Here is a 17332-nt window from a genome sequence, read left to right as displayed (position 1 = left end):
ACTAGGACTCTGCAAATGGGATTTCAATTGTGAAGGAAACAGTGATGAGAAACAGATGTACAGAGAAATAGATGCCACAGTCCAGTAGAGGAAGTTTATTATTAATCACAGTAGTGCCTGGAAGACTCCAATTAGGACTGAGACTCCTTTGTACTAGGCACTGTTCAGACACAGAGACATGGACAGTCCCTGCCCTACCAAGCGTGCAGTCTCATTCAAGACAAGACACATCAGTGGATAAACTACACAGTAGGAACGGCTGCAGGAGGGAGGAAAACAGCAATAAGAGTGAGTTAATATAAGCCAACTATATGCAGGGCTAGAGTGTTTTGAGTATTTGTTTGTTTGTTTAGTTTTTATTGTAAGATACACAGAAGAGTGAAAGCACAAATGTTAGATGCCCCGTGAATAACAAATCTGTTTTAGGACTGTTCATGATGAAATAACACACCGTGCTGAAATAGAGAAGATAAGCTAGGTTTAAAGAAATGGGTTGATACAATTACACATAAGTCATCTGTTGTCTCCAGTGGGCAAGTAGGAGAAGGGCTGAAATATCTGAGGGGAAACCATTTAGGAGGGAGTGGCTTTACCACAAGCACCAGAGGAACAATCTGATATATCATGAAAAACACAAAACAACAGTGGTCCTGGAGAATAGACCAGAGAGTAAGAGAGAGCTGGGAATGTATAAAAGACAGAAATGGAAAACTGAAGTTGTATTTAGAGCTGCAGTGGGGTAAAGGAGAAGGGCTGTGGGGAGAGATAGCTCAGTGGTTTGAACATTGGCCTGCTCAAAGCAGCATTGTGAGTTCAATCCTTGAGGGGGCCCTTTAGGAATCTGGGGCAAAAATCTGTCTGGGGATTGGTCCTGCTTTGAGCAGGAGGTTGAACTAAATGACCTCCTGAGGTCCCTTCCAACCCTGATATTCTATGAAAGGGGACAGTGGAGGGACTGGGACAAGGAGCCAAGGAAAGTAGGGGGTGAGGGTCTGGAATGAGAGGCCTGATATGGGAAGTGGGATGAGGAGGCTAGGGTTTGGCAGGAGACTGGGAATGGGGCAGCCTGGAAGAGACAAAGGCAGAAGGGTCTGTAACCACTCCCCTCAGGAGCCATAATAGGATTCCTAAATATCAAGATTCTTCTCCTGTCAGCAACAAACTTTGCAATCCACTGGCAAAATGTGCAACTCTTCTCCTTCTAGCGGTTAACCCACATAGAGATGGCAATCTACTGCTACCAGTTACTCTGTTAGCTCAAGTGACCAAGGTCTGTGTGGTGGCTCTAAAGATTTTAACCCCTCTGAGTTGTTATGGTTCTACTGGATGAAAATTCTGGGTTTTTTCCCCCCATTTTGTTTTTATAAAAGCCTAGGAAAGTGTATATACAAAACACTATGTTAAAAGAACATTATGTTGGCGAAGTCACATGCTTGACATTTAAGAAATGTCAGAATTCAGGCAGAATTATGCCAATGAAAGATTATCCTACCCCAAAAGATATCCTCATCCAGCCATTTAGGTGAGCTTTACATCAGCTTTCCACTGCTAGAACAGTGCAAAGCAGACTTAACCAGGTCCAAATCCTGGTTTGTATTCTGAGCTAGGCCAAAATATATGGGTGATTAGATAAACACAAACCAAATTCCCTTCATCTGTACTATTGATACAGGCCTGCTCCTTGTAATAATTGAAATATCTTGTAAATATTGTTCCCTAATCCCAGCTGGGGTGACAACAGCAATGTGTGTGCCTGTGCATGCACAAACATGCATCTAAAGGAAGATGGTCTGGTGTCTCCTACAGTCCACATGCCATTGTACTGCTACCCATCCCCTGATGTGCAGCCAGATTCTTGGTATAGGAAAGAACTCTCCTAACACCGGCATGGTGTCAAAGCAGTCTCTCTTATGTGTGCAACTCATCCCAATACTGCTGGCTTTATGTTCCTCAGTAAAATGAAGGTCTCAAAAATCACTGTTCTTGCAGGGTTGATTGCTAAGCTGGTCTGGAGGGACTGAACTGAACACAATGCTCTGGCTCTCTGATGCACCAATTTATTGGACTCATTGCATGGCAGCTCAATAGAAGCACGTTAGCATGTTCTGTCCAATACCTGCATCGTCTTTCAGCTCCTCTGAGTGCAGCTCCTCGCCAAGTGAGGTTGCATTTGTTGTTGCTGCTGCTGTACTTTCCTGCTGCAACTCTTCTGAGGTAAGTGCCTGGCATACAGGGGATGAAGGGTCACTCTGCATTGATCTGGTGGCACCATCAGCAGCGCATGCTTTGCCTCCAGCATCTAAAATACCACATCACTTAATCTTAATTAAGTCATCAGCTGCAAAAGTGAAAACATCCTGCCATTCTCATTCATTAGCATATGCACAGATAGCCTATCACTTATCCTGCAGCGTTCCTTGCAAGAGCTCACTTTGGCAGCATCTGTCATTTCCAGAGGTGCTGAGTGCTACAGCTCCCACTGACATCAGCAGGCCTTGTAGGTGCTCACCTCCTCTGAAGATCAGGCCACTGATATTTGGGTGCCTCAGTGTGCATTTAGGGGCTCTGTTTTAGACACCCAACTTTCAAAATGTTGGGGCACAACTGAAATCCAAGCCTCTCTTGACATAGGGCCAGATTCTGATACTCTCCCACTGAGGAGTGAGGTCCTCTGCCAATAATCCCATCAGCCGTAAGCATTCTGACACCTCTTTAGCTTCTTAAGTACTTTCCAACCCAGGGAACATTCCTCACTGGGAATACAAACTATACTGTCTCTCACTTCCCTGATCCTCTCTCAGCAATTACCGGCTCAACACCACCATTGCAAAATCAAGCAATTACTTCCAGCTTGAGCCAGCTCTCCCCAATGATGTGTGTGTACACTGTCCACCTCTGACCACAGAAATTATATTTCTCAGTCCTAGACGCTCCTCATTAGAAGTTCATGACAAGCCTGTCTTCTCCTTTGTAATGATTTTATTACAAGTTTCTTAAACAGTGATTTAAAGGAGTTAACGTTCACAGACCACTTTTTATTTTTTAATATGGAGACCATTTGCAGAGTATCAGAAGTCAGCCTACAAATGCTGCAGAGCTAATGCAATATTTTATAGGCTGAGCTCATCCAATCTGCCTCATAATCACGTTTGGTGAAAAGTTGCTGTTCTTAAAATAGCCCCTGCAGTAGCACAGTTGCTATGATACAAGGAAAGGGGGGGGAAAAAGTTCATTGCCTATGTTTCAGCTGATCGTGAAGCCAGCCTATACATAATCACTGGCATATTAACAGCTGTCTGCACTATTTGTAAGACAGAGCTTTTCTTCCAGTGCTGTAAAACATTTTACATTTGATCAGATCTACACTTCACAGCTAAAAGGGGAAAAACTCTACAAATGTTTCCCAGGAGCAGAATGGGCAGCTCTGCTTTGTAAGTGCCCTGTGTTCTCCAAGAGAGAGCTGCTGCTTCGCCACAATAATAAAGATACCAAGACAGAACGTTAGCTCCTTTAAATCATTGCCTAAGAAAACTGTAATAACTTATGAAATAAGCAGAAGCCAGCCCTGTCAAAGACCTTCTAATGAGGAGTGTCTAGGACTGAGAACTATGAGGTCCCTGGTCAGAGGTGGACGTCACATCCTCAGAGCACGTAGAGATGTTGCCGGAGCTGAAAGGAAGTGCATTGATTTGCAGGGGTGACATTGACCCCATAGATTTTTGAGCGAGGGTGGGGGAAAAAGGTAACTTTATACCCACAGATGAGGAGAAAACAAAAGAATCTACACCACCAGAACACCATGAAAAGTGATCTCAGGAAGAAGCAATGCTCTTTCACGCTGGAGTAATCAGCCCACTACAGTGCAATGCAGTCAAGGAACAAACCTTATCCATTAACTTGCTCCTGCCGCTATAGAAGCCCTGGGGAGCACGTGCACCCCCCAGTGATGAAGGAAAGCCTCAGAAGTGGCACAGGTCGGGCAGAGTTAACAGGAGACAGCAACCCATGGTTAATGAAAGCTGCTGCATCATTTCCAGTAGTGCCCACTGGTGTCAACATGGCTACCCTGTCCCTCAGCCGTACTCAGCCACGCTGGGGAGGAAAGGGAAGTGAGGCTGCTCACATTGTGGCACCAGCCCTGGGACGGGGTGAGCAGGGGTTCCTTGCTGGCTGTTCCCCTCTAAGTGTAAGTGGGCCCAGGGCTGCCCAGGGGTGGGGGTAAGTGGGCAATTTGCCCCAGGCCACAGGGGCCCCCACAAGAATATAGTATTGCAACTTTTTTTATCGAAGAGGCCCCCAAAATTGCTTTGCCCCAGGTCCCCTGAATCCTCTGGGCAGCCCTGACTGGGCCTTGGCTGTGCCCAGAAATAGGAGGAGAATAAACTGTCCTTTGAGAAGGCGGGCGGTAACTTATCACCTGTCTGCAAAGCGAGGCAGGCACAGGAGGGGAACTGCTCTGATGATAGTTCCTCCTTGGGCTGCTCTTGAGTTGAAGCAGCTCCTGCTCCGGACCTTACCCAGAGCTGGGCCGAACGGCCCTGCAAGGGATGTTGCACAGTTTCTGCAGCCTGGTGTAGTGCGGTATGTGAGTTAGCAGAGGAGCACGCTGTGCCAGTGGAGTGTGTTGCTGCTGATGGAAAGATGGGAGGGCAGGTTAGCAGGTTTCTCAGACTTTATCTCTGTCTCTCACTGTCTGGATTACTTTACTGATGTGAGCAGGTACCAGGATGGGGTGGTAGGCAGACAAATACCTTTGTGAATCCCTCCCCAGATGTTCAGCATGAGAGCAGAGTCCCAAAGAAAACCCCAGGACTTAGAGATTTACTGTGGTGTGCTTAGCACAATGCTGCTGCTCCAACCATTGCAGCTTATTGCAGTGAGTGTCCATTAAAAAAAGGATTGACTGAAAAGATTAGAATGCAACTGCCTCAGCATCATTGTAGTCTGAGTAGGCTTCTCATCAGTTATTAAAAGATCCTGGGCAATTTTTAACAGCAGTTAATAAACGGCATATGTTAATAAAGCCATAAAATAGCTTCTGAGATTCAAAACATCCATTGTGTTGGAAAGGAAATAACATGGAGCATATTATGTTGTCCTTTGGTTGCCCATAACTCTCACTCTCCCATCTAGACAGTTGTGTGGCATTATAAATTTGCCTGATGGTTTTATAGGCTCCATGTAACTGTAACAAAGAGAAATTAAAAAAAAAAAAAAGAGGGAGTGGGGAGTGTGTGTGTGAAGGGAAATATCCAGCCAGTCCATTTCCAGCTGACCTTTAAAAACCCCATTCCTGTTTGTTAAACTAGGCTTATCTGCTTTTTGCTAAAATTATTTTAATACATAGCCCCCATTGAACCAGTTCTCAGTGACAAGTGAAAAGCTGATCCAATCCTACTGTTATTGACTTTGATGTGCTCTATATCACTTGTCTGTACTGCTCTCTTAAAAACCCATAACTTCCAGTGTCTTCCGATTCAGAGATCACTGAAAACCATGGAGACAAGCCCTGAGAAGTCTACTAGATATACATACACATGTACGTGTGTGTGTGTGTGTGTGTACACATGTACATATACACACCCCTAGTAGATTTCTCAGGGCTTTGCTATGCGGTGGTCTAATGCGCTGCACAGGTGTAATTTTGAAAGCGCTCTAACATGTTGCACATAAAGTGCATCAGCAGGATTTATGCTGACCAATTAAACTATTTGAAAGTGCTCAGTACTACTTGAAAGTGCACTAGGGAACCTTTTGTGCACACCTTAATGTGCAATATGTTAATATGCTTTAGAAATCAGAGCCCCGGAAAGCATGTTACCCCACCATGTAGAGAAGCCCTCAGACTTAGATTTATCTATCTAGTAGTACCAATATGCTACCAGACCAAATATTGGTCTAGAATTAAGAGCAAAAGAGTTCAGTGAAAAACTCCTCATATTTAACAGCCAAAATTATGAAAAAACTTCTATTTTAAAGTAAGTTGGCCATGTAGGTTTATAGCTTGTACTTAAGCATCATACATGTAGCTTTTCTGCAGTTGTGACAGGTTTCTCTGTTTAAAATGCTCTCTTTCTGTTCAGTTACTCTCCATCACAGCCTCATCAAGTGTCATTATGAGAGTTATTTATAGATTTGGAATTTTGTTTTAAACAGGGCAATATAATTATTGCTCCTATTAGTTTCAATAAAATATTCCACCTTTCCAATTGGACTGACTCAGCTGGCCCCTCTTCCTTCATAACACCATCTGTTACAAAGTTCTCAGCCTCAAGAGGGAAAGGCTTTTCTTTTTTTCTTTTTTTCTTTTTTTTTAAAGCTATCTTTTTAGAGGGAAAAAAAATGGCTGTTAGAAGTGATACTGGGAGCACACCAAACCTAGTAGAATGCTAAATTCTCTCAGGAACAGGTCTTTTGTTCATTTAGAAGCATCTGTTTGGGGACCTTAGACGAGTAACATACAGAATCACAAACCTTCCTGCATACCTATGGCAAGTTATCATCTTGCATTTAGTCATTGCTTCACACTTGTTTTGTATTCAGGTAAGCTTGTAAAAATAACTGTACTCGATGCCTCACTCTTCTGTAGGAATGAAGAACTCATATAATTAGAATACACCTTGTACTAAACTTGGTTTACCAGAAAGACAGCAGAAAATATGGATTAATCTCACTCTAGGAGATCTGAATTCATGGATTGTACTTGCTAGCTTCATTGCTGAATAGTTCTGTATAGCTGAGTTCATATTCATATAAGCTTTACTGAGTTTCTTGGCAATCTGAGTAGAAGGACTTATAGCAATTGCACAAAATATGGTTGAATTCATGTCTTGTATAAACCCTTGACAGTGGAATGGCACCCAAGATAGAGTTACACCATAAACCACACTGGATATGTTGAGAGACACCAGGTATGAAACTGATCCAATGACTGTTCAAACTGGTCACAGTTTGTTTTTTTTTTTCTGACTGTGGGTTCTTATCATTTCTTGCCATCACACGTTTCCAGCCCTCATGTAAAGGACAACAATAAAAAATGAAGACGGAGTTTACTTGCCTTGTTCCATCATCTCCAGAAGACCTTTCTTAATGAGTTCATCCCGACCTGGCCTTGCAGTAATCTTCTTCTCTAACACTGCAGAAAGTGATAGCATAACAGAGAAAATCAGAGCAAACAATGGATGGAAGTAGACACATGAGATAACTCAATATGAAAGCTGCAACAGGTGGGTGCTCTCTAGTCCCACATGTAGTGAGCTGACCAGAGGAGGACTACACAGTTGGAGTTTTAGGGGGCAAGTGTGGTTTGTGATCAGCTGGCCAGTTCAGTGTGTTTTCATTGCTAGAGCACTGGTAGTATTGCTAGCCAAGGTGCAGGATGCTGAAAAGATCAAAGCTTCCAAAAGGGGTTTGAACAATCATGTTCATATCCAGATCCAAAGTCCAAGCGTGTTGCAGACCAGGTCTTTGATTGGACTCATTACACATAGGTGCCAGCGGTCTGGTTTTCAGTCTAAACTTTCCCCAAATTCGGGAGATGTTCAGGTCCTGGTTTGGGTTCAGACCTCCCTGAACAAAGCAGTAGGAAAAGCAGTTAATGTGTGTGACTGATTTGCAGAGGCAAGACAATGAAACCATCCCTACCAAGCTTTCTTGCCCACTAACCAATGTGCACCTCTCTTGTACCATGTAATTTGTATTATTTGTTGAATATATTATCGCACCTGACTGATCTTCATCCACAAAGCCGAGGCCTACATGTGCCCTCCTTGCTTAGGAATTTGTCTAGTAAATCACCAGCTAATTCTATTCACAGAATGAAAAAGGGGGTTTCCAATCTCTCTCTTGCTGTTTCCTGTATCTCTAACTACCTTCCATTCTGTGAATCAGCCCCTTCTATGTAGCAGAGGAATTTGCCAAGTTTAAGAGAGGAGTGAATCTGATTTAACTCAGTGTTTCCTTTTCTAGATTTATCAAACCACCAGAGAAATGCAGCTGCATGGTGTTGAGAATGGTGGCAATATCACTGTGTCCTCTCTCCTGACAGCACTTTAGCTTCCATGGTCAGGGGCAAGTCCTGCACTCATCCTCTTCAGCAGAAGAAGTAGAGTCCTCATGCAATGGAATTGGAATGGTTCTGCTCTGCACAGTGTGGGAAGAGGGATGCTTGGAGCCCACACAGGAAATGTGCAACATTTCACACCAGGGATTCATGCTCCCTAGTCCCCAGAGAAGAGGCTCCCTCTATCTTAGAATAAAAAAGGTATTTCAGGGGGTGAGTGAAAGGCTGGCAAATGGATTCAAGGCTAACAAGATGCAGCAGTCATTCCTACCAAGGCGCAGGAATGCACAACATGTGGTAGGTACTATACTCTCAATGGTGCAGTAGCAAGCGTGAAGCAGCCTTGTACAGCGTGTCCCTTCTCATATGATCTGCACAGAGCACCCATGTGCCCAGCCAGTTTGCATCAGCCCATGCACGGGTACGAGAAGTCACTCCTTAGAATCTCAGGAAAAGACAAGTGACTCTTGTTTCTGAGTGCTGTACTCTGGGGGTGTCTTCAGAGATTCGAGAGAGCAGACACTCTCCCTCACACTGTGGTCTGCTGGGCATATCTTTAATACAGTGGCTGACACTTTCAGGAAGGAATATTTACATTCTGTAGAGTTTTCTGGTTAAGAGTCCAGCCCTACCAGTCAGAGTAGCTCCCTCTTGTCGTTTTCCATAATGTCAGTGTGACCCACCTCCCAGAAAGGCAGAACAAAACATGGAGTCGTGTTTCTAGCAACTATTCTCATGCACAGAAAGTCCCTGAGGAGTGAAATAATGACTGCAAACTTCATTTAAGTTTGCATGTTACAGAGAAGACACCCAGTAGTCGTTTGACTGCCACTGAACTTACTGAATTAGTTGTATCAAGAATTGCTAGGATTCATTTCTATGCCCTGTTGGTAATAAACTAAAGGTGTCTGTGTCAAAAGATGATCTTGGTGTTTTGCTTTGGCTGAAACAGGAAAACTGTGTTTTCTCTTTCTGATCATAACATTCATTTTCCATTATATCTGTCACTGGTGACTAATACAGTTGAATAATATGCTATGTTTAGAGTTCCTGATAAATTCCCTGCCCAAAAACAAGAATTTAAAAATAAGCTTAAATACAATGTACATGTATGTCACGGAGTCACCGGGCGATGCTCCGGAACTGCTCCCCACCAAGCCAGTCAGGACTTTGGGGAGCCTCCTCTCCCTTGGAGCAGACTTGTTCAGGGCAAGAAGCTCACACGTCTTCACCTCCTGGGTCTCTCCTTGGAGCATTCAGCATCCTCTGCCCCTCCGTGCACTTCCCACAGCGAGTCCACCCCAGCGGGGTCCTGGGGAAGCCACCGGGTTCTGCACCCCCACTTTGCAGTCAGACGTGACTCTCAGCCAGCCAGTAAAACAGAGGTTTATTCGATGACAGGAACAGGGTCTAAAACAGAGCTTGTAGATACAGCGAACCGGACCCCTCGGCTGGGTCCATTCTGGAGGGCAGTGAGCCAGACCCCCAGGTCTGCACTCCACCCTTGACCTCAGCCAGCTCCAGACTAACTACCCCTCCCAGCCCCTCCTCTCTGCTCAGCCCCTTTCCCGGGCCAGGTCACCTGATCCCTTTGTCTCCAACACCTTTAGCTGGCACCTTTGCAGGGGAGGGGCCCAGGCCATCAGTTGCTAGGAGACAGAGTGCCAGGCATTTAGGGGCACTGGCCCTTTGCTCTGCCAGATACTTAAGAACTGCCATGGGGACACTGAGGCACCAATACAGTACTCAGAGAAAACATTAAGAACTTTCCCAGTTCGTCACATCTCTCCCCCCTTCGAGACCGAACTGAGCGAGGTCACTTCAGCCAGTGACCTGGGGAAGTTCAAACCCACCAAGGTTCCCATGGATGCCCCAGCATCTCTCCCATTCCTTGGTGTGAGTTACACCAGGACAGTCCAGTCTTACGCCCTCCCTTAGGTCGGGTGTGCTTGATGGCACTTGCAGGCCGCATGTGGGAAGGTTTATGCAGCCCACACCCTTTGCCACCCCAGTACCCCTGGGGTTCAAGCTGGGATTGAGTCTTTTCCCAGCCCTCTGGTCTGTGATTCGGGCTCCCTTGGTTAAGAGCCCCCATCTTGGCCTTTGCCAGCTCTGGGCTTGGGCAGCCGCTTCCCACTTTGTGGCCCAGACACAACACCTCTACCGTCCCCCCTTGCACTTTCCAGCTTTTACCATCAGTTCCACCTCCTTGAGGCAGCCCAGCCCCCTCTTCACCTGGGACACCTGTTCCTCCCAGGTCTGGCTAAAGATGCACGTTATCAGTGTCTGCCCGGGCCAAGTTCTCCATCCCTCTCAGCTTGTCTAGAATCTCCCCAGGCATGGGGTCGGCATCAGACACTGTGATGGCTTTAAGCTTCTGATAGCCCCCACAAAACCAGATCATCCTGTCTCGCTTGGGGATCAGCCCCACGGGTGAGGCCCATGGGCTGCAAAATGGCTGGATCCCATCTAAAGCCAGCATGTCCCTGACCTCTCTCTCCAGGTTCTCGGCTGCTTTCCCAGTGACTCTGAACGGGGAACACCTCATGGGGAAATTGTCTCCCACCTCAGGGAAGAGATCCCCCAGGGGGTCTTCCCCCTTCTCCATCCAATCCTCCCCCTTCAGGTCCAGGGGTCCCCTCACTCTCCTCCCATCCAGCAGCTCGAAAGGGAAGAACCCTGTGGATTCCTGGGGCACCACCAGCTGCCTCCCAATTCCCCCCAGTTCTACTTCTCCTTGGGGAGCCCATTCCCGGTGCAGGAATCCCTTCTCCTGCAGGACTCTGTCCCTGCAGCCTTCCCCAAGGGGGTATGCAGCACTGTGGCCAGCAAGTTCCCTCAGCTTCTCCAAGGAGGGATCCTTTTGCAGCTCGGTCTGGGATTCAGCAGCTGGGGCAGGGAGTGGGACCTGCTCCCTCTTGCTGGCTGGGCCTGGGGTCACAGCCCCCCTGAGCCCTGTCCCTGGTAGCTCCCTTCCTGCTGTGTAATCACTTCCCAGCAGCACATCTGGACCAGGCAAACCTGGTTGGCAGCTGACCTGCCCTGCCTGGGTGTCCCTGCACTCAGCTGGGGTCTCAGCTCCCCCCGTGCTCAGCGCTGCCCTTGCTGTCCCAGTGGGGGCAGGCAGCGAGCTCTCTGCTCTGGTCACAGCATCAGAGCCAGCCTGAGCCCCGTCTCCGGTGTGCAGGGGCGCGGGGAGCATCTCTCCCTCCCACTCAGCCCCAGGGGGCTGGTTACAGGTAGGCAGGTATCCTGAGCCCAGCAGCCCCTCCCCACTGCCAGCCAGGTCATTTGCATTTTCACTGACCATTTCCATCCTAGCCAATTGGTTCCCTGGATTTGAATTCAAACCCTCGGCCGTTACAGGAGCAGGGCCTGGATCCTGTCCCATGGGGAGACAGTCACCCCCCAACAGGGCCTCCCAGCCGATATCCTGGAGAACCCCAACTACCAGCCAGCCCGACCCCTCCTGGGTCTGTACAGGGATCTGGGCCATAGGCAGGGCAAGGGGCTTCACCCCAGGGAACTTCACCCAGGTCCCACAGTCCCTCAGCATCTGGGGCTGCACCACCACAGTTCTCTCTGTCCCAGGGTCTCGCCCCCGCAGACGTGTTTTCCCACTGACCCCTGGGCAGCCCCCTATGTCTCTCTGCTCCACCATCACCACTCCACGCTGCTGCTGCTTCTCATGCAGCTTTTCCTCAGGCTCTTGCTCTCTCTCATGGTCCTCTCGCTCTCTCGGGCTCTGCTCCCATCCCATCCGTCTCCAATCTCCTGATGGGGAACCCAATCGTGAAGACCCTCGTCTGATTGGGGAGCAGACTCCCGGGGATGCCTGGCTGATGCTCCAGCTGCTCTCAGATCCTCTTGTAGCCCCATCTGGGCCAGGAATCTGCTCCTCAGAGCGGTGCTTCTCCTCCAGCTGCACGATTAACTGTGCCTTGGTGAATTTCCCCATGCGTAACCCTCTCTTTGTGCACAGGATCACAATGTCCTTCTCAAGGAGATGGTGATAGGCCATCACTTCACCGTTCCCAAGTGGCTCTGGACTCACAGGCCTGTGTGCTCTTGGCTCCCCCATGGTTTCCAGGAAGAACCCCTGGTGTGCCAGCCCTTCTCGTGATCACCACCTCTTTGCCAGGGTCGAGCTGCAGACTCCTCCGCCCCTGGGACTGCTCCTGCAATCCCCCGGGGAACCCTGCTACTGCAAAAATCCTTCTCTCTCCCAGGGTCGAGCGGCAAGCTCCTCCGCCCCTGAGACTGCTCGCTGCAGTCCTCAGGGGGACCCCGTTACTCCAACAGTCCTTCTCGCTGGTCACACACTCCCAGAGGTTAACCGCCCCCTGAAACCGTCCCTCTCTGAGCCTTCAGCATGCCTGGTCCTCATTATCCCTCCTCTGTTTTACTCCTCCCCAGTCACTTACTGCAAGCAGCGCCATTCACGGGGTGCAGTACGTCCCGCCGCTGCCACCAGTTGTCACGGAGTCACCGGGCGATGCTCCGGAACTGCTCCCCACCAAGCCAGTCAGGACTTTGGGGAGCCTCCTCTCCCTTGGAGCAGACTTGTTCAGGGCAAGAAGCTCACACGTCTTCACCTCCTGGGTCTCTCCTTGGAGCATTCAGCATCCTCTGCCCCTCCGTGCACTTCCCACAGCGAGTCCACCCCAGCGGGGTCCTGGGGAAGCCACCGGGTTCTGCACCCCCACTTTGCAGTCAGACGTGACTCTCAGCCAGCCAGTAAAACAGAGGTTTATTCGATGACAGGAACAGGGTCTAAAACAGAGCTTGTAGATACAGCGAACCGGACCCCTCGGCTGGGTCCATTCTGGAGGGCAGTGAGCCAGACCCCCAGGTCTGCACTCCACCCTTGACCTCAGCCAGCTCCAGACTAACTACCCCTCCCAGCCCCTCCTCTCTGCTCAGCCCCTTTCCCGGGCCAGGTCACCTGATCCCTTTGTCTCCAACACCTTTAGCTGGCACCTTTGCAGGGGAGGGGCCCAGGCCATCAGTTGCTAGGAGACAGAGTGCCAGGCATTTAGGGGCACTGGCCCTTTGCTCTGCCAGATACTTAAGAACTGCCATGGGGACACTGAGGCACCAATACAGTACTCAGAGAAAACATTAAGAACTTTCCCAGTTCGTCACAATGTACAAAAATCCATGTTTAGAAAATTGAAAAAATCATCACCAGCGACCAGAACCCTCAATTATGTGGTGTATGGCTACCATTTAGATGCAAAGCTTTGGGAGATGTCACTAAGCTATAGGAAGTAGAGCTGGTCATATACTATTACTCAGAGGCATTATTTAATGCATTTTAATATTTATGTTAAGTAATTTATCTGAGTAATACACTTTTTTCAGTATTTAACCTAGTGTTCTTGTTTTTGTTATTGAATTCTGAATGCAAGGGGCCAGATTAGTACCACCATATAGCCACAGAGCTGTCGCAGTGTAGGCTTCCTCACGCTGTCCCTCTGATGTGCATTAACCCTGAGCTGGAGAATCTATCTCTTGGAAGTACTTGAGCTCATGTTAGTCCATCACCTCTCTGCTAAGTGCCAACACAGGGATCAGTTATGAAGTTGTGGACCTAGATTGATACCATTGACTTATTTCACAAAGGCCACGAAGAGTCCAGCAGCTGGTAATTACTTTGAGATGCATCTGATGAGGGGCTAATTCCAAGTACTCATGGAATGTTCTCTTAGCTTTTCTGGGGATTTTAGGTAGATTGGAAGGAATAGTAATGAAATCCCTTCTGCACTTGGCTTTACCAGAAGGGCCAGAATTAGGTGCTACTGAAAATGAGCGAGGGTATCTAACTCCACGAGTGGTCCTCTGACTTCAATGGCACTATTCATATCTAAGGTACTATTCAATGTAAGGTATCGCAGTCTGGCCTTTAAATTAGCAGCCCCTGCTAATGCTGCGGCATCTTTGTCCCTTACAAAGATCAGTGAAGGGCAGAAGCGGGGAGGTGAGACAGTGGACAGCCTGATAAATCAAGTTTTGGATTTTGCTCTTTGCTGACTGGATTGGTAGAAATCCCGTGACCAAGAGGTCAAATCCTAATGGTTCCTTCTGACCTTAAAATGTCTGACTCTGACAGGCCAGATTCTTACACTTCCATTTAGACACAGCTTATCAATAACCTGCCCTACTTCAGCAAACTCTGCTCATTTTTCTTCCCAGGGCGGACTTTGCCTTGCACTGAATCAAGCTGTTGCTCTTCCCATACCTGCTGATGTTTGCTTTAGTTTCTCGTTTTTCTTTTTCCTCCACTTCCATGGTTTGAAGATCCTGCCCAGTGTTGCCAGCTTGCTGTTCCTTCTCACAGGCGGAGTTCTAATCCCTGAGACCAGATATTCCGAATGCATTGCAGGGGACTGCTCCATCTCATCTGAGAGGCAAAAACGGAACAAAGCCGCTGGTTAAAAGAAAAGGCTTAGTAAGGTGGAGGGAAGTATGGTGGTTATTCCAGCTAAAAGAGCATTTGATTTAGTCACCAAGCACTGTAGTGCAAGACAGGGAAATGAAATAATTGGAATCCTTAAAGTAGGCGCACCAGATCCACGGATGCTGAGCAGGGTATGTGCCAGCACAGCTTTTTGTATTGCAGGGGGGACCTTTCTTGGCTTTGTATTCACCCATCACCACTGACTCCAAGCACCTGGTATCTGAGTGACTCTCTTGAGGCCCCCTTCAAGGAGTCCATCGGGGGCTAGTTCCATGGAGTTTAAGCTCCAGTGGAGGAGATGTACTGAATTTGTGCATCCCCAGTCTGCCTTGGCCATGCTCCCATCCTGGCCAGGGATGCTCACTTTTTGGCGTGATTTCCGACAGCCCTCCCCGCTGCCCAAGGGAGGTGTTGACCTCATAACTCCTCTTCCCTCCACAACAGACTATCTCATGCTTCCTCAATGATAGCATCCTCTGCCAGGCTCTTACTCCAACAAAAGCACCTGTGTGAGAGAGGGGGAGGTTGTAGTTTTAAAGGTTATGTTGGACTTGGGAGCTCACTTTCTTCCTTGGCCTATGAAGGGATCAAACTGGAAGTGAAGTGAAAGCAAGGAGCCTTGTGCTAGCAAACAACAAGAATTGTTAGTCACAGGCTGAATTGGTGAGTCAGGATGGCCCAAGGGGTGCTACACTACCTCGTAACACACGAGACTGAGATTCAGTTTCCTGCTCTGTCACGTTTCCAGTGTGAGATTGGGCAAGTCACTTTCTCTCTCTCTCTCTCTCTCTGCTTGTTACCCCTGCAGATGATGGCACTTCTCTATCTCACATGGGAGATTGTGGGGAATAAGTGCTCAAATGCTGGTGTAATGCAGGCCCCATAAGTACCCGAGGTCGGTAGACCGTAATAATAAGTGCTGCAACAACACCTAACACTTGCACAGCTCTTTCCAGCTTTTAAGTGGTTTATAAAAACTCATTGATTTACACCACGCCTGTGTGGTAGGTGAGTGTTTAGTTCCAGTCTATCAGTGCGGAAATCGAGGCACGGAAAGGTTAAAAGAGACACTTTTACAAGTGACTGCTGATTTTTTGGGTGCCCAACATGACACACCGTGGGACTGACTTTCAGAGGTGCTGAGCAACTGCAGCTCCTAATGACTTCAGCAGACACACTGGATACGCAGCACTTTTGTGTGAATCAGGTCCACATGGTCTCAAGTTAAGCACCTAAAGCCATTGGCCATTTTGGAATATTTGGGTCTAAGAGGTGGCTTGCTGAAAGTCAGAGAGGAAGTTCGTGACAGAGCTAGGATGAGCTCTCAGGAGGGGACTTCCTGTATCCCAATTCTGTGCTGAAACCACAGGGAGGGACTGTCTTTGTGCAGTGCCTAGCACAATGGGGTGCTGGCCCATGAGCAGGGCTCCTAGGTGCTATGCTAATACAAATCAATAATAATCAATTAATAAGGTACTCTCTTGAAAATGAACTGTCCTCCCCTAACTACTATAGAACACATCTGTTTGTATGAACTGGCTCAGATTTTTACATATGAGGCTAAATTGTTTGGCATGTAGTACTTAAGAAAACCACCAACAGCTATTACACTGATATGTTCCTTAAGGAAATTGGGGGAGACGGGAAAATGCAAAGCCATTTCATCCAGCAAAACCACAGGAGCATGCAGATAATGCTTCAGGTGGGCAACTGGTTCAGACATTTTCAATATTTTGTCTTCACATGACTGTTCATTTTGTTTATAGCCAAGCTTTGCATGGAACAATAAAGATTGAATAATGACAGGCTTCTGCCAGCCATTACCATGAAAGATGATAGCACAGCTCCATAAACAAGGATATTGATGACATTGTTGAGATGTGCATTTGGACACCAATATGTTAATTCCCAAGAGTGATGCTTTTATCCGTCACCCAGCCATGTCATGAGAGTGCAAATTATAAGATGATTTGCATATCTTTTTCAACAATCCTTTGCAATTTAAATGACAGTGTGGAACAATGAGTATATGAACATTTCTGAGCCATTGGTCTCTGGAATAATAAAATGACAATAATTTGCTTTGTGACTAGTGTAGAAGAAAACTAAATATGGTATTTTAATGGGTTTTAAAAACAAGTTGACAGGGTGCAAATACATAAATCTCAGTGTAAAGGTGGGGATTTACAAGAAAACAGGAAATAATTTTGAAAAAAATATTCAACACAGAGGGGAAGAACTCATTCTTCTTTTTCATTTAATTTTCAAAATATTGGTATTAAATATTGATATTGCTGATGAAATTTAAACAGAAAAGTTAAATACTTTGTCACATTAGTTAGCAGAACTGAACAATGGATGTAAAAACACCTTTTTTTTTCTTCTGTATCGTACAAGCACATGAAATAAACAGTTAAAACGCTCAAAACTTGCAACGTGAGTATAGGCACAATTTGTTCACCTGTCATTAAGGGAGGTTGAGGAGATACCTGCTAATTTCACTATTTGACCGAAAAGACTCAGTTTGTGATTCACCTTGTAACTCGGGAGTCACGTTCTTTGAGTATGATCAGTGCCACTTGAAACATAGTTGCATCATAGAGTGAAAATGTAATGACAAGTAAAATCAGGAGAAAAGAAGAAATTTAAAAGCTAATTGATGGAAGCTTTCTCATCTTTCTCAGTGTTAAATGGGTTTTCCGGTTTACCACTGCACTGAATGAACACCCTTATTCAACCAGCAGATCAGAAGCAAATGAAATGTTTCTAATAAATAACTGGATTTTCCTCTGTTCCACTATGGAATGTCC

General features: G+C 47.0%; 1 protein-coding gene across 6 annotated transcripts in view; it reads right to left on the bottom strand.

Annotated features, from left to right (window-relative positions):
- The window catches only part of PHACTR3 (phosphatase and actin regulator 3), a 171018-nt gene that overhangs the window by 61403 nt on the left and 92283 nt on the right, over positions 1 to 17332 (bottom strand). For all 6 annotated transcript variants that reach the window (XM_050917778.1, XM_050917779.1, XM_050917781.1 and 3 more), the window contains exons 2-4: positions 14304 to 14465; positions 7058 to 7135; positions 2117 to 2299 (exon numbers count right to left, since the gene is read on the bottom strand). In XM_050917778.1, coding sequence (XP_050773735.1) covers positions 2117 to 2299; positions 7058 to 7135; positions 14304 to 14465 — 423 coding nt within the window. The remainder of the gene's footprint in view (positions 1 to 2116; positions 2300 to 7057; positions 7136 to 14303; positions 14466 to 17332) is intronic.

The sequence above is a fragment of the Gopherus flavomarginatus genome, chromosome 11 (assembly GCF_025201925.1).
Source record: "Gopherus flavomarginatus isolate rGopFla2 chromosome 11, rGopFla2.mat.asm, whole genome shotgun sequence".
In the NCBI taxonomy this organism is placed as follows: Eukaryota; Metazoa; Chordata; order Testudines; family Testudinidae; genus Gopherus; species Gopherus flavomarginatus.
This window is presented reverse-complemented; position numbering and strand designations above follow the sequence as displayed.